We start from the raw sequence: 22,728 nt of genomic DNA on the forward strand, positions 1-22,728 counted from the left end.
GGCTCAGGGTCTATTGCGGAAGAGGTGGTGGAAAGAATGTAAGAGTTAAAGGAAGGGTAGGACTCCTTACAACGTGCTCCCCCAGACACAAAATGGCCTGGATATCCATGACCTCACAGTTCCCGACACTACCCTACACAAAATCATCATAATAAGAGGAAAAGATCATGACATCAAAATAAAAGAGAGACTGATTGAGATGGGGAGGGGATATGATGTAGAATGGAATTTCAAAGGGGAAAGTGGGGGGAGGGAGGGCATTACCATGAGATATTTTTTATAATCATGGAAGTTGTTTATAAAAAACTTTGAAAAGGGGCTGGAGAGATGGCTTAGCGGTTAAGCGCTTGCCTGTGAAGCCTAAGGACCCCGGTTCGAGGCTCGGTTCCCCAGGTCCCACGTTAGCCAGATGCACAAGGGGGCGCATGCGTCTGGAGTTCGTTTGCAGAGGCTGGAAGCCCTGGCACGCCCATTCTCTCTCTCTCCCTCTATCTGTCTTTCTCTCTGTGTCTGTCGCTCTCAAATAAATAAATAAATAATTTAAAAAAAAAAACTTTGAAAAGGAAAAAAAATTCATGGGCTGGAGAGATGGCTTAGTTGTTAAGGTACTTGCCTACAAGGCCTAAGGACCCATGTTCGACTCTCCAGGTCCCATGTAAGCCAGACACACGAGGTCACACATGTGCACAAGGTGGAGCACGCGTCTGGAGTTTGATCCCAGTGGCTGGAGGCCCTGACGTGCCCACTCTCTCTCTTGCTTGTTCACTCTCTCATAAAAGGAAAAAATTACAAAAGAAAACACTGGACATGGTGGCTCACACCTTTAATCCCAACACTCAGGAGGCAGAGTCGAAGGAGGGTTGCTGTGAATTTGAGGCCAGCCTGGGACCACAAAGTGAGTTCCAGGTTAGCGTGGGCTACAGTGAGACCCTCCCTCAAAAGAACAGATAAGTAAAAATTTTAAAACTCACTCTCGGGGCTGGGGAGATGGCTCAATGGATAAAGCCTTTGATGCTCAAGCTTGAGACCCCCCAGTTCGGTCCACAGACTCCATGTAAAATGCTGGAAGCTGTGGTGGCCTTCTGTGATCCAGCATTCTGATGCTAAGGAGATGGGAGGTGGAGACAGGAGAACTTCCTGGAAACCCACAGCAAGTACAGTAAAGAATTGCAGAACAAGAACCCGGCCTGGATTCATGTGGACATGGGGGACCCCCACAGAGGTCGACCTCTGACCTCCACGCACACATCAGAACACACCCCCCACACACAAATAAATTCTTAAAACCTCCAGGAGCCAGAAGTGATGGCACGCGCCTTTAATTCCAGCTCTCAGGATGCAGAAATAGGAAGATCGCTGTGAGTTCAAGGTCAGCCTAGGACTATACAAGGTGAGTTCCAGGTCAGCCTGGGCTGGAGTGAGACCCTACCTCAAAAATAAATAAATAAATAAAAATCACCCCAGGGCTGGGGAGAAGGCTCAGAAGAAGTTAAAGGCACTTGCTTGCAAAACCTGCCAGCCCAGGTTTAATTCCCAGGCTGCCCAAATAAGCTGGACAAAGAAAGTGATGTCAGCATTTGATGGTTGTCTGCAGTGGCAAGAGGCTCTTGCCTGCCCGTGAACACACATGTACACGCACCACACAGGTGCAAATTAATTAATTAAAAAATAAAATGGGCCAGGTGTGGTGGTGCACGCCTTTAATCCCAGCACTCAGGAGGTAGAGGTAGGAGGATCTCTGTGAATTCAAGGTCACCCTGAGACTACATGGTCAGCCAGGGCTACAGACCGTACCTCAAAAAACCATAAAATAAAATAAAATAATAAAATAAAATAAAATGAGGGTGGAGCGATGGCTTAGCAGTTTAGGTGTTTGGCTGCGAAGCCAAAGGATCCCAGTTCAATTCTCCAGGACCCACGTAAGCAGTTCATTTGCAGTGGCTGGTGGCCCTGGAGTGCCCATTCTCTTTTTCTCTCTCCCTCTTTCTCTCTCTCCCTCTTTCTCTCTCTCCCTCTTTCTCTCTCTCTCTCAAATAAATAAAATATATTTTAAAAAATAAAGGCTGGAGAGATGACTTAGCCATTAAGGCGTTTGCCTACAAAGCCAAGGGACCCAGGTTCAACACCCCAGAACCCATGTAAGCCAGATGCACAAGGTGATGCATGCTTTTGGAGTTTGTTTGCAGTGGCTGGAGGCTCTGAGTGCCCATTCTCTATCTGCTGCTTCCCCTCTCCTTCTCTCTCTCTCAAATAAATAAATAAAAATATTTAAAGAAATAAAAAACAAAATAAAATGAGCCGGGCGTGGTGGCACACGCCTTTAATCCCAGCACTCGGGAGGCAGAGAGAGGAGGATCGCCAAGAGTTCAAGGCCACCCTGAGACTATATAGTTAATTTCAGGCCAGCTTGGACCAGAGTGAGACCCTACCTCAAAAAACCAAAAAAAGAAAAAAAGAAAAAGAAAGAAAGAAAAAGAAAAGAAACTGGGCTGGGTGTGGTGGCACATGCCTTTAATCCCAGCACTTGGGAGGCAGAGGTAGGAGGATCACCATGAGTTCGAAGTCACCCTGAGACTGCATAGTTAATTCCAGGTCAGTCTAGACTCGTGTGAAACCCTGCCTTGAAAAAAACAAACAAACAAACAAACAAAAAACAGATAAATAAAATGGGCTGGAGAGATTGCTTAGTGGTTAAGGTGCTTGCCTCAGAAGCCTTAGGACCCAGGTTTGATTCCCCAGTACCCACGTAAAGCCAGATACACAAGGTGGCTCATGAGTCTGGAGTTTGCTTGCAGTGGCTAAGAGGCCCTGGTGCACCCATTCTCTCTATCTCTCTCTCTCATAAAAAATAAAAATTTGAAAAAGTGGGGCTGAAGAGATGATTCAGCAATTAAAGCACTTGTCTGCACAATCTAACAACCAGAGTTCAATTCCCCAAGACCCATGTAAAGCCAGATACACAAAGTGGTGCGTGCATCTGGAATTCGTTTGCAGTGGCTAGGGGCCCTCATGCACTCATTCTCTCTGATCTCCCTCTGGTCTCTCTCTTTGCTTACAAATAAATAAATAAATAAATTTTAAAAAGCAAAGCCTCAATTCTTTGCACCCAGCACATAACTTTGATTCCCCAGCCCCTCATATATCTGGTAAGGATAGTGTGAGGTGCTTAGGCTGACAGGGAAAGGAGTAGTGATTGAAAGAAGAAATTATGACCCAAAGGTGACATTCTCTGGGCAGCAATACAGAGGGTATCTAGGGTGTCTCTGATCAGTTTTTTTTTTTTCTCCTTCAATCTTTATTTTTTTTTAATTGACAACTTCCATGACTGTAAACAATATCCCATGGTAATTCCCTCCCTTCCCCCACTTTCTCCTTTGAAACTCTGCTCTCCATCATATTCTTTTCTTTCTTTCTTTTTTTTTTTTTTTTTTTTTTTTGGGTTTTCGAGGCAGGGTCTCACTCTGGCTCAGGCTGACCTGGAATTCACTATGTAGTCTCAGGGTGGCCTCGAACTCACGGCGATCCTCCTACCTCTGCCTCCCGAGTGCTGGGATTAAAGGCGTGCACCACCACGCCCGGCTTCCATCATATTCATCATATTTTTGTTGCTGTTGTTGTTTTGGTTGGTTGGTTTGTAGAGACAGAATCTTGCTGAGCTCCACCCAATTATGTAGACCACACTGGCATTGAAATTAATTCGATCTTGCTGCACCTCCATGGAGTGCGGAAATTACAAGTACGCACCACCGTGCTCTGTTCATGTGATGCTCGGGATGGAAGCCAGGGCCTCCTCATGCTGGGTGGACACTTACCTACTCATCTGCATCTCAGACAAGCTTTAAATCTTTTGTTTGTTTCCAAGTAGAGCGAGGGGGAGGGAGACACAGAGATAGATAAATGATGATAGATAGGAGATAGATAGATAGACAGACAGACAGACAGACAAGCAATATGGATAGGAATGCATATGGCCCAGGGCCTTTTGTCACTGCAAGTGAGCTCCAGACACATGCACCCCTTTCTGCATACGGCTTTATGTGAGTACCCGGGAATCAAACCTGGGCCTCCAGGTTTTGCAAACAAGCACCTTTAACGGCCCCGCTATCTATTCAGACCTCAGCCACCGGTTTATTCGGTGTGACAAATCCTTGCTCTGCAGCTCCAGCTGGCCTGGGAGCCCCTGTGCCGCCTCAGCGACCCGGAACTCTCGATCCTCCTGCCTCTGTCGTAGGAGGGCCACGGTTACAGGACAGCAGTCCAAATGCAGTTTGTTTCTGCTGTGTGCATGTAATGTGGTGTGTGTACAGGGGTGTATGCCTGTGTGTGCAATGTGATGTGTGTGCAGTGTATGCTTCTCTGTGTAATGTGGTCTCTGTGTGTGGTGTATGCTCATGTTTGTAATGTGTTGTGTGTGGTGTGTGCCTGTGTGTGCAATGTGATGTTTGTGTGGTGTATGCCTGTGTGTGTAATGTGATGTGTGTGTATGTGGTGTATGCCTGTGTGTGTAATGTGTTGTGTGTGTTGTGTGTGGGTTTGTAATCTGGTGTGAGTTTGTGGTGAATACCTGTGTGTGTAATTGTGTAATGTGGTGTGTATGTGTAGTATATGCCTGTATGTGTAATTTGGTGTGTATTTGTGGTGTATGCCTGTGTGTATAATGTGATGTGTGTGGTATATGCAGGTGTGTGTAATGTGATGTGTGTGGTGTATGCGGGTGTGTGTAATGTGGTGTATGTGTGTGTGATGTACGTGGGTGTGTGCGCCTTTATGGTGCCTCATGTATTTGCCTGTGATGGCTGAAACATATCATCATGTGTCTTGCTTCATTTGCCCTTTTAAATTTTATTTATTTGAGAGAGAGAAAAGCAGATAGAGAGAGTGAATGGGTGTGCCAGGGCCTCAGGCCACTCAAAATGAACTCCAGATGGATGTGCCCCTTGTGTATCTGACTTACATGGGTACTGGGGAATTGAACCTGGGTCCTTAGGCTTCGCAGGCAAGCGCTAGCGCGGGCTAACCTAGAATGTACTATGCAGTCTCGGACGGCCTCAAACTCACCATCCTGCTGCCTGTGCCTCTGCAGTGCTGGGATTACGCCCGGCTTCATGGCTCTTCTGTTTGTGTCGAGACGAGTCTCTTACCGGTACCAGAGCCTGCGGCGGGCTCCCTGCCCTCTGCTCCCCTTGTGGAGGGCGGGGTTACAGGGGTGTGCGACCACACCCAGTAGATTCTGGAGATTCCCCTCAGGGGGTTTGGGGTCTTCATGCTTGCCCCGGAAGTGCACTTACCACTGAGCCATCTCTCCAGCTCTTTTTTACTTGGTGGTTGTTTTGAGGCAGGGTCTCACTCTAGCCCAGGCTGGCCTTGAACTCATAGTGATCCTCCTCCCTCAGCCTCCTGGGTGCTGGAATTACCGGCGTGAGCCACCGCACCTGGCCCAAAGGTGTCTTCGGGCCCCTTCCCTCAGCCCTCGATGTTCTGATGACCGTGGACTCTTCTCTCGGCTCAGGTAACCCTGTCACCTGATTCCCCTCCTACCTCCTTAGTTTGTCCTGTCTACAGCTCTCTGGGCTTCCATGTACCCCTTAAATGCTGGGGTGCCTCAAGGCACTGTTTATGTTGCTCCAGAGCTCCCCAGGGCCTGCTGGCAAGTCCGGTTTCCCTCAAGGTCAGTCCCCTCTCCTGAGCGCCACAAGACCCTCCTGCCTTTCCCCTTGCACAGGACACGCACCCCTGGACTCAGGCTAACCTGTGCACCCCACCTTGACTTGCGGCTTCGGGTTGGGTTTGTGTCAGTAGGAAACCGGCGGGTTGGAAGAGGGTAGGATCGGGGCGCCCACTCTCCGGCTCTATATTTTGGGGTGTGCGCCCACGACCCCTGCGGGCGTGTCCTGGGCCAGGGGCGGCTGCTGTGGCCTGAGGTTCACCCCGCGCCGGGAGTGGTAATCTCGCCCTCTGCTGGTCACCCTCGGTACTGCACCTCGGGCCGCTAACCGCGCCTGCTCCCTAAGGATCCTGCCACTGTACCCTCCCCCCTTCTAGAACGCTCTCCCTCCTTCCTGCTGGGCGCCCCCACGTCCATCCAAGGGACCTGCTCCCTCCAGCAGCCTCCTCACCTTCCTCTCACCACTCAGTGCAGCCCCCACCCCGTTTCTCCTGCCGGAGTCCCTGCTCCGTCCATGTGCCTGATTTCCCAGCTCTGGTGTGTGTACAAGGGGCCAGAAGGAAGGCTTGGGAAACATCAGGCAGCCGAGGCCAACTGCCTGCCCCCACCCCTCTCGCTCATTAAACCCCTTCCACAGCTCTTTGTTCTTAAACTCCAAGCTTGGTACTTGAGAGGTGGCTTAGCGGTTAAGGTTCTCGCCTACAAAGCCCTAAGGACCCAGGTTCGATTCCCCAGAATCTACATAAGCCAGATACACAAGGTGGTGCATGCATCTGGCTGGAGTCTCCGGCGCGCCCATTCTCTCGCCTCTCTGCCAGGGCCTCCAGCCACAAGAAAGGAACTCCAGACGTATGTGTCACCTTGTGCATCTGGCTTACATGGGTCCTGGAGAACCAAACCTGGCTCCTTTGGCTCTGCAAGCAGGCGCCTTAACTGCTAAGCCATCTCTCCAGCCTATAAACTCTCTGTTCCTTACCTGCTCCCCAGGCAGTCGGGGCACCCTTCCTGCTCATCACCCACAGGACTCTGGAAAAGCACCCCCCCCCAAAGGTCTGCACGCTGCCCAGCTCGGCCGTGTCCTTTGCTCGGACGCCACACACACGCATGTGCACACGCGCGCACACAGAGACCCTTCTATTTTAGGCTCTGAGAAAGTGACTCCTTTATTTAGGAAAGTCCACCAGCCTCAGCTCTCTCTGACTCAGGCAAACTAAGGCCCTTCTCGTTCATGGTCTCAGGATGCTCTGCGAAGAGGAAAAGTTTGCGGCCGATGGGGGCGTGGCTAGTGGAAGCCCACGGCTGCTGGATGGGGGCGTGGCTAGCGGAAGCCCCCCACCCCAGGAGCGGGGCGCGGCCGTGGAAGCCCGGTGTGTGGCTCGCGGTGTGAGCGTCTAGCAGAGTGGTCTCGGTGCCCTAAAAGCGAGACTGCTCTACGTGCCCACATCTGTCATACATACATACTCTTAGGCCCCTCCTCCTGCACCCCAACTTCCCACAGGAGGACTGTTTTTGTTTGTTTGCTTGCTTTGCTTTTTCCAGGCAGAAATTTCAAAGTTTTATGGCAGTTTTTACAGACACCACAGAGAAAGGACGGCTGGGATGATGAGGGCGCGGAGAAGGGCAGCGGGTAACCGGGCTGCGAGAGAGAACGCGGAAAACCCGCGGGTGGGGGCAAGCTTATGGGGGTGGTAGGGTCCCCTGGGGTCACGAGGCGTGGACAGCACTCCCCATGACGAAAGGGGGTGGTGGATCTTTTAGGCAGGAAACATCAACAGTAAGAAAATGCGGACGGCCTACCATCAGACGGGCGGCCTGTGAAGTTAAAAACGCCCACCTGACCCGGCCCCATCCCACCCGCCCCCCACCCTCACCCCCGCCCCCCAACAGGCAGAGATGTGGCAGCATTTGCTGGCTTGTAGCATATTGGTCCTCTGGGACCCTCGGTCTTCTCTTCGAGGGTCCTGCCCGGAATGGCTGGCACTGAGGGCAAAATGAACCTTCCGTCGATTGTCAGGGGTGATCGGCTGGGCTTCCCGGGTAGCCAGCCTCTCCCCACGGCCGATTCCCTCGAGGCTTGAGGGAGTCCTGCTGCCCTCTGGAATGGGATCGTCTGTCGCCCCTTCCCCCCAAGACATGCACCCTCCCGCGTCCCTCCCGCAAACACACTATGTACACGCACAGCCCCTCCCTCCAAGGCAGGCTGGGCCCTCAGAGGTAGTGGAGGGCGAGGAGGGCGCTGGAATGTCAGAAGTCGAGGGTTCAAGTCGTGCCTCGTCCAGCTGAATCGGGGGGGAGGGAGTGGAGGGGACGAAAACCCCAAACGCCACTCCTTCCCCTCCTTTAAGCTTCTAGGAGAAATCAGGGAAGGTGTGCACCCCCTCACGCACATACCCACCTGGATGCCCACCCCCCACCCACACCCCGGAGACTGCACGGAGCTCCCTGAGGGCTGGCGGAGGGGAGAAGAAATAGCGGGGATTGCTGGGTCCTGGGATGCTGCAGCCACCCTCGGAAACTCTCGGGCCTCGGATGGAAACGGTCGGACGGGGCCAGGCTGGGGGTCCTGGGACGCAGGAGGCTCAAGTCTGCAGGGTAAGGGTGCTGAGGGCGGCTCTCTGGCTGGGGCCCGGGTGGTGTAAGCAGCAGGGGCGCGGAGGAGGGATGCTGGGTACCGGGGAGGCTGATCCCAGGAGGAGGAAGAGGAAGGGTGGGCCGAGTCCCTGCTGAGAAAGGAGCCTGGGAGAGGCGTCCCAGGTCCGTCATCCAGTGCCACCGTGTCCCCTCCACCCAGGGGGGTGGCTCGGGCCCTAGAAGCCTCGGATGTGGCAGTAGGCCTCGAGGCTGGCGAAAAGGATGTAGAGGAACCAGAGGCCCAGGAACAGGGCCGTGGTGGCCAGCTTGGGTCCCCGCGGGCCGCCCAGCTCGCCGCCGATGCTCGGCCGGCGCCGGTACAGCAGCACGGCGATGCCCACGAAGGCGAAGACCGTGAAGAGCGTGACGGAGAAGGCCAGCGTGCCGGCACGCACCTCGAAGGGCCGGCCCTGCACCGCCCAGTACACCGCGGCCACCGACCAGGCCACGCCCAGGCCCAGGAACACGTTCACCGCGTTGGAGCCCGTCACGTTGCCGATGGACGCGTCCGCGCACTGGTCCTGCAGCGCCGCCACCTTGCTGGCGAACGTGTCTAAGGGGACAAGACACGGGGTCGGAGAGGAGGCGGGCCACAAGGGGGGCACTGAGCGGGTGGGGGCAGTGGTTAAGGGCACTTCTGGGCCCTCCTGACCTGCCTTCATTCAGTAGTCTCCACTGCCCACTTACTAGGGCACTCATCTGCATCGAAGTGGGCTCCACGGCCCACTTCTGATGAGTCATGTGCAATGAGTCGGCTCCACTGTCTACTTTCTGTGGGACTCACTGTCTCTCTATGGGACCCTGCATTGAGTGGGCTCCACTGTCTACTTTCTGTGAGACTCACTGTCTCCTTATGGGACCCTGCATTGAGTGGGCTCCACTGCCTACTTTCCATGGGATACATGGGGTTCTTGCTTGCACTGAGTTGGCTCCTATTATACACTATGGGCTCACTTGTGTGCAACCAATAGGTTTCACTGCCTACTGTCTTAATTTTTATTTATTTGAGAGAGAATGGACATGCCAGGGCCTCTGGCCACTGCAAATAAACTCCAGATGCTGGTGGCACCTTGTGTATCTGGCTTAGGCGGGTCCTGGGGAATCGAACCTGCAGCCTTAGGTTTCACAGGCCAGAACCTTAACAGCTAAGCCATCTCTCCAGCCCTTCCTTTACTGCCTACTTTCTATGGGACCTGCTGTACTGCTTTCTGCTGCCTGCCTCCCAAGCGCCCGGTGGCAGCATTCACCTGGTGAACAATGCTGGCTGCTATGCAGCACAGAGCTCTGTAAGCATCCCCACCTCCATTCTTCCCGCTGTGTACGGAGTCCAGTCTTGTCTCCTTGCCTCCAAGTTGCTGGCCCCCGGGTTTGTGAGGACAAAGGGATCATGGCCACGGAGCTTTCCCAGAGCCCTCTGTAGCACACTCCTTCTCACTATTTGGCCTGTTTTCTCATTTGTGTTAAAACTCGAGAGATTCAGGCGTGGTGGTACACACACATAACCCTAGCATTTAGGAGGCTAAGGCAGGAGACCAGCCAGTGCTAGAGTGAGATCCTGTCTCAAAAACAAACAGCTGCACCGGAAAGATGGTTTAGCAGTTAAGGCATCTGCCTACAAAGCCCAGGACCCATGTAAGCCAGATGCACAAGGGGGCGCACGCATCTGGAGTTCATTTGCAGTGGCTGGAGGCCCTGGTGAGCCCATTCTCTCTCCCTCTCTTGTCTCTCTCTCCCTCTTTCTCTATCAAATGAATAAATAAGATAAAATATTAAAAAAAAACACAAATAGCTATGCTGGAGAGGCAGCTTAGCAGTTAAGGCACTTGCCTGCAAAGCCTAAGGCCCCAGGTTCGATTCCCCAGAACCCACATAAAGCCAGATGCACAGTGGCAAATGCATCTGGAGTTCCTTTGCACTGGCTAGAGGCCCATCCTAACTTTTGTCTGTTTGCAAATAATAAATAAATAAGCAAATAATAATAAACAGCTGGGCATGGTGATACATGCCTTTAGTCCCAGCATTTTGAAGGCTGAGGTAAGCGCATCGCCTTAAATTCGAGGCCAGAGTTCCAAGTCAGCCTGGGCTAGAGTGAGGTACTGCCTTGAAAAAAAGACAAACAAAAACCTCTGAGCCAGGCGCAGTAATACAAGCCTGCAATCCCGGCTCTGTGGAGCTGGAAGCCGGCGGATCTAGAGGAGTCCAAAGTCATAGAGAGCTTGAAGGCCAGTCCCAGCTACATGAGCCCCTATCTCAATGAAACAAAACAGCCAGAGAAGGTGGGCGTGCTGGCTCACCCCTTTAATCCCAGCACCGAAGGAGGAGGAACATCGAGTTGAAAGTCAACCAGGACTACAGAGGGCCAGGCCAGCCTGAGTTGAGTAAAGGGTTGCCTCAAACCCTTTTCCCCCCAAAAACACCCGAGGCTCATTATCTGGTTGATTATAGAATCTTCTGCCTGGCTGTCTGGGGGAGGACCTGGGCTTCGTGTCTCTTGTGACATCCAAGCCCGCAGGCCCCGCTCCTAACCCTGTTTGTGTCTGCAGGTCTGGTTGCTAGCTGTTCCCGCCACCAACCTAGTTCCCTGCGACATCCCCCTCCGCCCTGACTGGGGGGGATTCAGTCCACACACTGCACCCAAGGGGACCCCTGTCCTTGGCTTGCGTCCCCCAACATGCTTTTTCCCTGGGGCCCGCCAGGGGTCGCTACGGGACGCAGCCGGGGCGTTACCAGGGATGGAGGTGCCCAGGGCCACGAAGACCACGGCGTTGACCGAGTCCTTGAGGCCCACGGTGCACCCGAAGTGGGAGGCCAGGTCGCCGATGAGCGCCGTGAGCAGGCCGATGACCAGGATGCACACGCCGAAGCAGGCCCAGCCGTGGCAGTACTCGGTGGGGGGCACGCACGCAAACAGCACCTTCCAGAACACCGTCAGGAAGTGCATCACGTAGTCGAAGCAGGACGGCAGCCGCTCCTCCCGGGACCCGTCCTCTTCCTCCTCCTCGTCCCCTGTGGGCACACCACCCGGCTGGGCACACACCGGGCCCCTGCCCTCCACACCCGCGGGCCCACACAATGAACTGCTTCCCCAAGAAGCCTTGGCAGCTGCTGGGTGAGGCCAGTATTAGGTCCGGGGAAAATGTCCGCATCTCCCCAGCATCCCCGGCAGCTAACAGCAAGTTGGCCTGGGCGTGGTGGCGCACGCCTTTAATCCCAGCACTCATGGGAGGCAGAGGTAGGAGGATCGCCGTAAGTTCGAGGACACCCTGAGACTCCATAGTGAATTCCAGGCCAGCTTGGGCTAGAGCGAGACCCTACCTTGAAAAACCAAGAATAAAAGAGCAAGTTGGATCCGGGTAAATACACTTACTTTCCCAGAATCCTTTGCAGTTAAGAGGTTGTTTGGGTGAGGTACATATATATTTAGTTTCCCAGGATCCCTTGAAGCTAAGAGAGTGTTGAGCTAGGTAAGTATACTTACTTTCCCAGCATCCCTTACAACTGAATGTATTGGCCCCAGGTATTAATGCCTTACTCTCCCAGTATTCCTTTGCAGTAGAACTCCTTGCAGCTAAGAAAATTTGTGGCTCATTTTGTGTGTGTGTGTGAGTGTGTGTGTGTGTGTACATGTATATGTTGTTGTTTGTTTTCTGATAGGGTCTTGCTGTAGCCTCGGCTGACCTGGAATTCATTTTGTAGTCTCAGGGTAGCCTCGAACTCACGGCGATCCTCCTACCTCTGCCTCCTTACTGCTGGAATTAAAGGAATGCTCCACCACGCCCGGCTCTGAGGTAAACATATTTCTCAGAACTCCCTGCTGCTAAGAGAATGTTGGGCTGAGGTAAATACACTGACTTTCCCAGAATGCCATGGAACTAAAAGAGCCCATATATATTCCACTAAAATTACCCAGCTCCTCAGGAATCCAACTGCTTGGGATGACCATGTCCCTAGCTAAAAATATTCCTTTTCCCAGAAGCCTTTACAGCCACGGACAGCCAGGTCTGCAGCTAGAAATATTCACTCTTCAGATTCTCTGTGGCTAGCCTGGGGGTGGGGGGTGGCTCAGAGGTAGACCACCTGCCTTGCTTCCCGGAGGTCCTGGGTTCCAAGCCCTGCACCGCAGACAAAACCCAACAAGCTAACTGTAGCCACAAGCAGCTAAATACACTCACTTTCCCAGAAGCCCCTGCAGCAAGAGAAAGACAAACGCCCAGCTAAAATTAGCCCCTTTCCCAGAATCCTTTGAGGCTAGCAACAGCCTTGTCCTCGGATTAAAAATATTCACCCTCCCAGAATTCCCTGCGGCTGGCAATGCTAAATGCACGCTTCCCCAGAATCCCTTGCGACACTGGCCATCTACCTCTCCCTGTCCGGCAAGGAGACACACACGGGGGGCGGGCCGGTTCCTGAAAGGCCTAGCTCTCCTGATGGCGTACCGTGTCCACTTCCATTCTGAGTTTTGTCAAGAATGTCCTGTCCTTAGAATGTGTCACTTGCTGACTGTGACCTCATCCGACCCACTTTTAGTCCCAGTGATTTGGAGCCACACAGGCAACGCGTGGCGCCCTCCCCTCAGCTGCTAGGCGGAGGCGATGGGCGCCCGAGGGTGTGCCAAGCGTGGTGACCGGAGGGGTGCTGATAAGAAAGATGGCCAAGGGTCAGGGAGGAAAGGCCCGGCCAGCCACAGAGCCACGCAACTGCCAGCCAGGCTTGCTGTCCAGCTTCTCCCCGCAGGAAACACAATGGTACCTGGCGGTAGGGAAGGCAGACAGGAGGAGAGGGAAAGCGAGAGAGCCTGGCCAATTCCTGGACTCCGCGCAAAAAAAGGAATAAATGCTTGATTTTTGTAGTCCTTAACCAAGTGATTTTTGTGCTTTCTCGGTTCTGCGTTCTGCTTCCCAGAGACCGAGGCATTTGCTGTGGCCCTCAAGCAAAACGGAATTAGAAACTAAAATTGGAAAGTGGACACATTGCCTTTTCTTGCTTCCTGTTTGGAACATGGACTTGGTACCTGCTGGTACCGCCACCGCTCCGTGACGGCGAGGGACGGTAAACCGGCGAACCAGGGCGTCTACTGACAGCAGCTGCACCAACTCCTTCCTTAGTACAGGGGTTTTTTTCCATGTGAAAAATAAATTTCAGCGTGCCTCAGTGTGATTTGTGGTTGAGTTTTCTGCTGAACTTGTTTCTAACCTAACCACGATGAGGCATAGCTGAGGTCAGGAGCGGACAGGCCACAGGGGGAGGGAGAGGGCTGCTCTGTCTCAATGGAGGCTGCCCCCAGCCCTGAGCCAAATTCTCTCATAGGTTGCAGGGCACAGAGGCGCAAGCCTTTAATTCCAGGCAGAAGTAGGAGGACTGCTGTGAGTTCAAGGCCACCCTGAGACTACATAGTGAATTCCAGGTCAGCCTGGGCTAGAGTGAGACCCTACCTCAAAAACCAACCAACCAACCAACCAATTTATGTCATAGCTCACCATTGTCCAGACTCTAGCCTCACTGCCTACCCTTTCCAAATATCCCACGTCAGGCACTGTCTCCAGACACTTCCAGACTTCACTTGACGCTGCCTCTGCCTGGAATATGCTGCTCATCTCCCATCTTACAGCTGACACCTCATTTGGAGACTCAGCATGGACGTCTGGTTCCAGAAAGCTCTCCCCGACCTCCAGGCTGGGGCAGGAACTCCGGGGGGGCGGGGCTCTTCTTGGGGGGATCTCTTCCTAGTCCTGCACCCCCCGGGTTGTCATTCCCGTGATATATCTGTCTGGTGCCATCCTGGTCGTTTCCGTACCTTGTCCACCCCCAGCCCTCCAGTCTTCCACACTGTCTCTCCTGGACACACTGAAAGAATGTGACTTCAGAGAGTCTTGTGGGTCGCCGGGCTGGTCTCCCGCTGCCTGCCTGTCCTCACAGCCTGGAGTCTGGGCCACAGTCACAGTGCCCTCCTACCCACAAGTTCTCAGGAGTTAGTCCCCCGCCCCAGCTGGGGCGTCCCCATGGAAACTCGATACTGTATATGGGATGGAGCTCTGAGCCCCTTCCTTGGGTTTCCCCATGAGACTTCGGTGAGGTCCCTCTACCTGAGCCTCAGTTTCCCACTCTGTATCACAAAGTACCCCTCCCTGTGGGTTTTCTGCAATCAACTCTGTAGATCCGAGCGTCACCACGCCTCTTTCCACAAGGGGGCGCTGCGGGAGCGTGGAGGCAGGGTGGGTAGGTGGGAGAGTTGGGTGCCCTGGAGACTGTACCCACGGCAACAGAGCCCAAGGCTCTAACTGGGGAGGCCTCTGCCATCTCACTTTTCTACCCTCCAACTTCCTGATGCTTGGTGGGGAAGGTCCCAGCTGGACCCTCCTGCCTGGGCCAGAAGTCAAAGCTTGACCCTCCAACATGTCTCCCATGGGCCAACCCCGGCCCATGTGTGCCTCGCTTGCCTTTCATCTCTAGCTCTGGGGCCCTCTGCAATGGAAGGGAGTCCTCTTCCTCTGCCTCTCCTCCGCTCTAGGTGTCTGTCTGTCTTCTGCGGTCCCCTGTGTATCTCCATCTCCACCATCTCTCCCCTCCTCTCTCATCCCTTCCTCTCTACTTACCTGCACTCACAGTAACGGCCTCTAAGAACTGCTCCCTCCAGGAATGGGTCCCAATCACCAAGGCCAAGTTTGTTTTCTTGATGAGTTTATCCACTGTGTTCTGGAGATGAGAGGGTGGGGGAGGGGGCCAGTGTCCATGAGCACCCCAGGGCGGGGCCACGCCAGGCTCTGGAGCTGGGGCTCACACCCCCACTCAGGGGTTTTCTATCTTCACAGCCCAGCTCTGCCAATGAGCGAGAGGAGGGGCAGTGTGCGGCCCTGGAAAATGGCCAGGGTGCCCCGGCTGGGGTCTCCAACTTTGGGATCTTCAAGTTCCTCCCTTTCCAGGCCCTCCCTGTGCACATGCCCTAGACCAGACGCCAGAAAGAGGGGAGCCCCAGAGATTCACCTTAAAGTCGTAAGACTCTTCGATGATGACCTCCAGCCGGCAGTTTTCCCCGAGGACTGGCTTGCCCATCTCTGCTATTCTCCGGGCCTCCTCCTCCTCGGCCGTCAGCTTCCTGTCCCCATCTCCTACAGCATGAGTGACGGGGGTTAGACTTCCAGGAGGCCTGCCTAACTGGGCCTGTGACTACCTGTACCCATGGATAAAGAAAAAAACCCATCACTTCTCCTCTGGGATACCAACTGGGTCACCCCTCCCAGCTCCTATGTGAACCTCTCCCTCCGCCCTGAGGCCCGCACGGTTCCACTGATGAGCTCTGAGGTTCATGTGGTGGAGGTCGGGTGATCTCGGGCAGTGCTTCAGCCTCTCTGTTTCATATCTTAGACTCTGCGGGATGGACATATTGGTGTAATGAACACCACCGCCTATCTCAGGGTGGTTCTGAGTGTTAAGCTAGCCAATGCATGGCAAGTGCTTGGCATAGTGCCTGGCACGCATAAATTTACCAACATTACCACCATCACTTTTGTGGGAAGAGGACTGGTCATTATATCCAAAACCCTGGAAACATCCAAGCGTGGATCTGCGGTATGAGGAAGGAGGAAGACATCCACTTTGGCACAGACCTTGGCCTTGAGGTCATTTGTCTTCAAGTATTGTGACCCTTCATTCCAAGCAGAGCACCAACTGTCACGCCAAGCTTGATTCTACTTGGGGCCCCAATTGTAACTGTCACCAACTCTGACCCCAAACCTCAACTCTCAATTCCGTATCAAATCCCCATCCAACCCCAACAACCCTCAGCCTCCATCCCAACTCAAACCCATCCGTCACCCCAAGTCTGGTTCCCAAATGCCAGTTTCACATCACATTCCAGTCTTATACCTGACCCCAGGTCTCAGTCCCAGCTCAGATACCATCACCAGTGAAGAACTTGACCATGTGACAGAGATCCCTAGACATTCACCTGAACCCATATGCAAACGGCTGGACTACATTTCCCAGCCACCCTTGCAAGCTAGACATGAGCATGTGATTGCATTGCAGCCCAGCCAGTGCGGCGGGCCGGGCGGAAGCAGCGGAGCGCTGGCCCTTGGGGATCTCTTATGTGATCCTCCAAATTTTCTTGCCCTGCTGCCAGTTGGCAGCAGAGGGCCCAGCGACAGCACCAAAGCTTCATGGCAGGCGGAGCCACAAGATGGAAATGCCACACGACAGAAGAAAGCCACGCACCATGTAGGAACACGCCTCAACTTCGCTTGAGCAAGAAAAAAACTTCCATTATAGCAAGCAGAGGGAATTGCAAGCCGTCTGTTACAAGCAACACGTATTTGTTACTCTAACCAGTAGTGTCAGTGGAGTGCAAAGCCTGACCTCGGGCCCCAGCTCTGACCCTGACTCCAAGGCTACCGCCACTATCTCCACGCCACTGACCCTAGCCTGGAGTCTGACTCCAACCTAACCCAAATTCCTCAACTCCAACCTCAACTTTGACATAAATCAGACTCCAGTTCTATTCTGATCCCGCTACAAGCAGTGAAAACAACTTCCATTTTAACTCCAACCTTGATCCTCCTGAATAGCGCTGTCAAATCCCAACCCTACCCCAGTCCTAACCAACCGGGAACCTGACTCCTCAGGACCCACCACAAACCCAGATCTGTTCTTGTGGCTGAGTTTCCCATCACTTTAACGAGAAAACATCACCCAGGCCTCCACATCTCCAACAGTAACTAAGCTCACACGGCCCCCAATGCCAGGCTGGTTCCAATGTCCACTCACCCCCAGATGCACCTCTCTCTCACCTCCAACCCCGCCCCAAACCCACCTGTGGGTCTGGGAGCAGTTTCTGGGCTCCCCGCTAGAGGCTCCTCCCTTCCAGCGGCTCTTCCTCTCCAGTGAGTCCTGCCCTTTGGTGGCCCCTCCCACCATGCAACCCTTCTCATCCTGACTCCTCCCCTCCTGTGGCTCCTCCCCTCCCGTGGCTCCTCCCCTCCCGTGGCTCCTCCCCTCCTGTGGCACCTCTCATCCTGACTCCTCCCCTCCTGTGGCTCCTCCCCTCCTGTGGCTCCTCTCATCCTGACTCCTCCCCTCCTGTGGCTCCTCCCCTCCTGTGGCTCCTCCCCTCCTGTGGTGCCTCTCATCCTGACTCCTCCCCTCCTGTGGCTCCTCCCCTCCCGTGGCTCCTCCCCTCCCGTGGCTCCTCCCCTCCTGTGGCGCCTCTCACCCTGACTCCTCCCCTCCTGTGGCTCCTCCCCTCCTGTGACTCCTCCCCTCCTGTGGCTCCTCTCATCCTGACTCCTCCCCTCCTGTGGCTCCTCCCCTCCTGTGTTTTCTCCCCGCGTGCCTCCTCCAGTTGCTCCTCTCCTTCCACACCCACAGGAGACTCAATTCCACTCACCTTGGTTGAGTAGCAGAGCTGGGGAGAGACAGAGACAGGGACACAATGAGACAGTCACTTCCTCAGGAAACAAACTTGCGAGAGCTTGGGTGGAGGTGTGCCCACAACAACTGAGGCCCTAGGGGCTTCCCAACCCTGGACCCCCTGCTTCTCCCACAGTGCCCCCATCACCCCTCACCTGAGATCCCTCGCTTAAGCCACTGGGGCTGGCCCAGCTCAATGAAGAAATTGTCCTTTTTTTCATATTCCTCATCATCCACTATCTTGACCTGAAGGGTCTTCCTGGGGAGAGACGCAGGACACTGGCATGAAGGCCCCTCCCCACAGCCACCAGGGGATACTGATGTTGGCCACCTGGTCGCCTAGGCACCAATCACCTCCCAGTCTGTCATCTCTACCTCCCCAGGAGGGAGTCCCAGGTTTGTTTGTTTTTAATTTTATTTTAAATTGACTCGCAAGGAGACAGGGAGGGCAGATTGACAGTGCAAGCTCCAGTCCCTCCATCCACTGCAGAGGAACTCCGGACGCATGTGCCACTTCCTGCAACTAACTTTACATGGGTACTGGGGAACTGAACCCAGGCTTTGCAGGCAAGCGTCTTAGCCGCTGCGTCATCTCTCCAGTCCAGAGGTCCGCTTTTGTGTCCATTTGTGGGAAACAACTTCGACTGCTGGAATCAAGCTGGACCTGGTTGTGTAAGGGCAGCACTAGGGAAACTGAGGCAGGAGGTTTGCCACAAGATGGAGGCTAGTCGGTGCTGGAGTGTCTCAAATTTTAAGTCCTTCGGTCTAGACACAGCTTCTTGACCTCCAACCTGGCCTTATCTGAGACCTTAACCTAGCGCTGATTGGTCTCCTCAGCATCTTGGTTCCCGTAGTAACCAGGGTGGAGCCCGGAGCGGCCAGACGTCACCTGTCCCCAGAAGACAATGAACCCACGCCTCCCCCCACCACCACTACCCTGCCATCACCAAGATCCACAAGCCCAGAATGCCCACGGATTTGGAACTTGCAAGTCTTTTGGCTGCAGGAACCGTGCAATGGAGCCAGCCCCATACGGCCTGGCCCCAGATACCAGCCCCAGAAACACGCCGCCCACGCAGCCACCAAGAGAGGAAGCTCCGCCAATCACCCGGCCCACGCGCACAGCCCCCCGCAGCGCCATCTCAGCGAACAGATGTCTGTTTGGTAGCTGACACCCCCAGAGCAGTCCGGGGACATCGCCAACCGGCAGACCCCCGCTGCGGAGCCGTGTGGACACCCCTGCCTCAGACGTCGCTGTTTTATTTGTTTTCGTTGTATTTGTTTGTCTTGAGTCAGGTTCTCACTACGGAGCCCAGACTAGCTTCAGACCCATCATGTAGCCCAGGTTGGACTTAAATTCCCTATGTTGTCCAAGCTGGCCTGAAACTCTTTATGAGGTTTACGCTGGCTTGGAACTCGCTATCCTGCCTCTACCTCCAAGGTACTGGGACTGCAGACTGTAGCCACCACGCTTTGCTTGGACCTCACCCGTGGCTCTGGCCATCTGTGTCTTCCGTCAGGGAACCTCTCTGCAACACCGTCTCTTTCCATCCCCTCCTCTACGCTTATCTCTCAGCCTCCTCCGCGTCTCTGACAGTCTCTCCTTCTCTCTGTCCTTTTCATTTTTTTTAAATTTTTTGTTTATTTTTATTTATTTATTTGACAGTGACAGAGAAAGAGGCAGAGAGAGAGAGAAAGAGGAGAGTGGGCACGCCAGGGCTTCCAGCCACTGCAAACGAACTCCAGACGCGTGGGCCCCCTTGTGCATCTGGCTAACGTGGGTCCTGGAGAATCAAGCCTCGAACCGGGATCCTTAGGCTTCACAGGCAAGCGCTTAACCGCTAAGCCATCTCTCCAGTCCTGTCCTTTTCATTTTTCATTTTGGTTTTTCAAGGTACAATCTCACTGCATCCCAGGCTGACCTGGAATTCAAAATGTAATCTCAGGGTGGCTTTAAACTCATGGCGATTTTCCTACCTTTGCCTGCCACTGCTGTCCTTTTTATTTTTTATTTTTTAGAAAAATATTTTCTTTATTTATTTGCACGCAGAGAGACAGAGATAGGGAGAGGGAGGGGGAGGGAGGAAGAGAGAGAGAGAGAGAATGGGCACACCGGAGCCTTTAGCCACTGCAAACGAACTCCAGACACCTGTACTACTTTGTGCATCTGGCTTTATGTGAGTACTGCAGAATCAGGCTTTGCAGGCAAGTGCTTAACCATTGAGCCATCTCTCCAGCCCCTCTGTGTCCATTTTCATCTGTGTTCTTCTACTATCTCTGTCCCTATCAGCCCTAAGAATGAACCAATCATGGGCTGGGGAGATGGCTTAGCAATTAAGGCATTTGACTGCAAAGCCAAAGTACCTAGGTTCAACTCTCCAGGACCCATGTAAGCCAGATGTACAAGGTGGCGCATGCATCTGGAGTTCGTTTGCAGCAGCTGAAGGCCCTGGTGCACCCATTCTATATCTCTCTTTCTGCTTCTCCCTCTCTCTTAAAGAAATAAGTGAAAATATTTTTTTGTTTTGTTTTTGTTTTTTTGTTTTTCGAGGTAGGGTCTCACTCTGGTCCAGGCTGACCTGGAATTAACTCTGTAGTCTCAGGGTGGCCTTGAACTCACGGCAATCCTCCTACCTCTGCCTCCCGGGTGCTGGGATTAAAGGTGTGCGTAACCACGCCCGGCAATGAAAATATTTTTAAAGAATGAACCAAGGCTGGAGAGATGGCTTAGTGGTTAAGCTCTTGCCTGTGAAGCTTAAGGACCCCAGTTCGAGGCTGGATTCCCCAGGACCCACGTTAGCCAGCTACACAAAGGGGCGTACACGTCTGGAGTTCGTTTGCAGTGGCTGGAGTCCCTGGCACACCCATTCTCTCTCTCTCCCTCCCTCTTTCTGTCTCTGTTACTCTCAAGTAAATAAATAAAAATAAACAAAAAAATTAAAAATAGAAGAATGAACCAATCAGAGTTAACGCAATCCAAGCCAGTTTCTTCTCAGGCAGTCACTCAACAAACACACCTCCGCAAGCCAACACACCTAGCATACCATGTAACCCTGTAATGGTTCTGTGGACAAGGCCCACGATGATCTGAGAGGGATCGTGTAGATTGCGCTAGCTTTTGTGCACCTCTGAGGGGTTGCCATATTAGGTTAATTGAAGTAAGACCCAGCATTCCATGATGGGGGAGGCGCGGGGGGGCAGGGCCTGTCCTGGGTTGTAGGAAAAGGAGACAGCCTGCTGAGCACCAGCACTCCCCACTCTGCTGCCCACCCTGGACTGAACATGACCAGCTGCGTCAAGCTTTGCCCACTGTGTCTTTGGACTGTAACCTGGAACTGTAAGCTGAAATAAACCATTCCTCCCTTAAACAGATTATTTATTTTATTTTGATTTTGTTTCAAGGCAGGGTCTCATTCTAACTCAGGCTGACCTGGAACTCACTCTATAGTCCCAGGCTGGCCTCAAACTCACAGCCATCCTCCTACCTTTACCTTCCGCGTGCTGGCATTAAAGGTATGTGCCACCATGCCCGGGCCCTTAAACTGATTTTTGTCTAGCATTTTGTCCCAGCAACAAAGTTAACTAATAACAACCCACCCCCAAGGACAGGTGCACCAGCAGACAGTCATATGGGGACAGACGCCCACTTCCACCCTTCTGGTTTCCAGATTGGTTAGTTAGTTAGTAATTTGAGACAGCGTGTCATGTGGCTTCCAACTTGCTATGTGATGAAAGATAACCTTGAACTCCTGATCTTCCTGCCTTCGCCTTCTGAATGCACTATTTTCCTGTCCCTATTTTGTGTGTGCATACGCACGTGCCACATATGTGTGCATGCACATTTGAATGTGTGCAGGTGCACATGTATGTGGGGGACACAGGTCCTCCTAAACCACCTCCCGCCTTACCTTTTGGCATGTGTATGTGTATGCCTGTGTTCATGCATGTTTAAGTGCATGTGTGTGAGTGGGAGAGGTTGACAGCAGGTGTCCACCTTATTTATTTATTTGTTATTCGCAAGCAGAGAGAGAGAGAGAAGACAAGACTGAGGGAATGGATGCACAGGGCCTCCTGCCGGTTGCCCAAACTCAAGATGCATGTGTGACTTTGTGCATCTGGATTTATATGGCTACTGAGGAATTGAACCTGGGCCATTAGGCTTTACTGGTAAGCACCTTAAGCACTTAACTGCTGCCCCCTTTTTAGGTAGGATCACACTCTAGGCCAGGCTGACCTGGAATTCACTATGTAGTGTCAGGCTGACCTCAAACTAACAGTGATCCTCCTACCTTTGCCTACTAAGGGCTGAGATTGAAGGCGTGCACCACCATGCCCAGCTCAACCCCTTATTTTTAAATATTTTATTTTGTTTATTTGAGAGGGCGAGGAGAGAGAGAATGGGCATCCCCAGGGCCTCTAGCCACTGCAAATGAAATCCAGACACATATGCCACCTTGGGTATCTGACTTTACGTGGGTACTGGGAAATTGAACCTGGTTCCTTTGGCCTTGCCAGCAAGCGCCTTAATCACTGAGCATTCCTGCCAGCCAGCCTGTCTTTCTTTCTTTCTTCTTTTTCTTTCTTTCTTTCTTTCTTTCCTTCCTTCTTTACTTTCTTTCTTAGACAAACTCTGTTACTTATCCAGGCATGGTGGTGCACATCTCTAATCCCAGCACATGGGAGGCAGAGGTAGGATCACTGTGAGTTCAAGGCTAGCCTGGGACTACAGAGTGAGTTCCAGCCTGGGTTCAAGTGAGACCCTACCTTGAAAAAAGAAAAAACTCAGGCTGCAGAGATAGCTTAGCGGTTAAGGCACTTGCCTGCAAAGCCTAAGGATCCAGGTTCAATTCCCCAGTACCCACCTAAAGACAGATGCACATAGTGGTGCTTGTGTCTGGGGTTTGTTTTCAGGGGCTGGAGATTTTGGTGCACCCATTCTCTATCTGCACGCGTCTCTCTCTCTCTCTCTCTCTCTCTCTCTCTCTCTCTCTCAAATAAATAATAATAAAATATTTTTTAAAAAGAAGAAA

General features: G+C 53.0%; 1 protein-coding gene across 3 annotated transcripts in view; it reads right to left on the reverse strand.

The window, feature by feature from the left end:
* Positions 1–7,551: 7,551 nt before the first annotated feature.
* The window catches only part of Slc8a2 (solute carrier family 8 member A2), a 42,866-nt gene continuing 27,689 nt past the window's right edge, over positions 7,552–22,728 (reverse strand). For 2 of the 3 annotated variants that reach the window (XM_004672777.2, XM_045134288.1), the window contains 6 exons: positions 17,854–17,957; positions 17,676–17,693; positions 15,278–15,402; positions 14,890–14,989; positions 11,024–11,302; positions 7,552–8,849 (listed from right to left, as the gene is read on the reverse strand). In XM_004672777.2, coding sequence (XP_004672834.1) covers positions 8,473–8,849; positions 11,024–11,302; positions 14,890–14,989; positions 15,278–15,402; positions 17,676–17,693; positions 17,854–17,957 — 1,003 coding nt within the window. In that variant the 3' untranslated portion in view covers positions 7,552–8,472. Of the gene's footprint in view, positions 8,850–10,326; positions 10,397–11,023; positions 11,303–14,889; positions 14,990–15,277; positions 15,403–17,675; positions 17,694–17,853; positions 17,958–22,728 lie in introns of those variants that run through there. The other variant, XM_045134287.1, reaches the window with a different exon arrangement.

The sequence above is a fragment of the Jaculus jaculus genome, chromosome 14 (assembly GCF_020740685.1).
Source record: "Jaculus jaculus isolate mJacJac1 chromosome 14, mJacJac1.mat.Y.cur, whole genome shotgun sequence".
NCBI lineage: Eukaryota > Metazoa > Chordata > Mammalia > Rodentia > Dipodidae > Jaculus > Jaculus jaculus.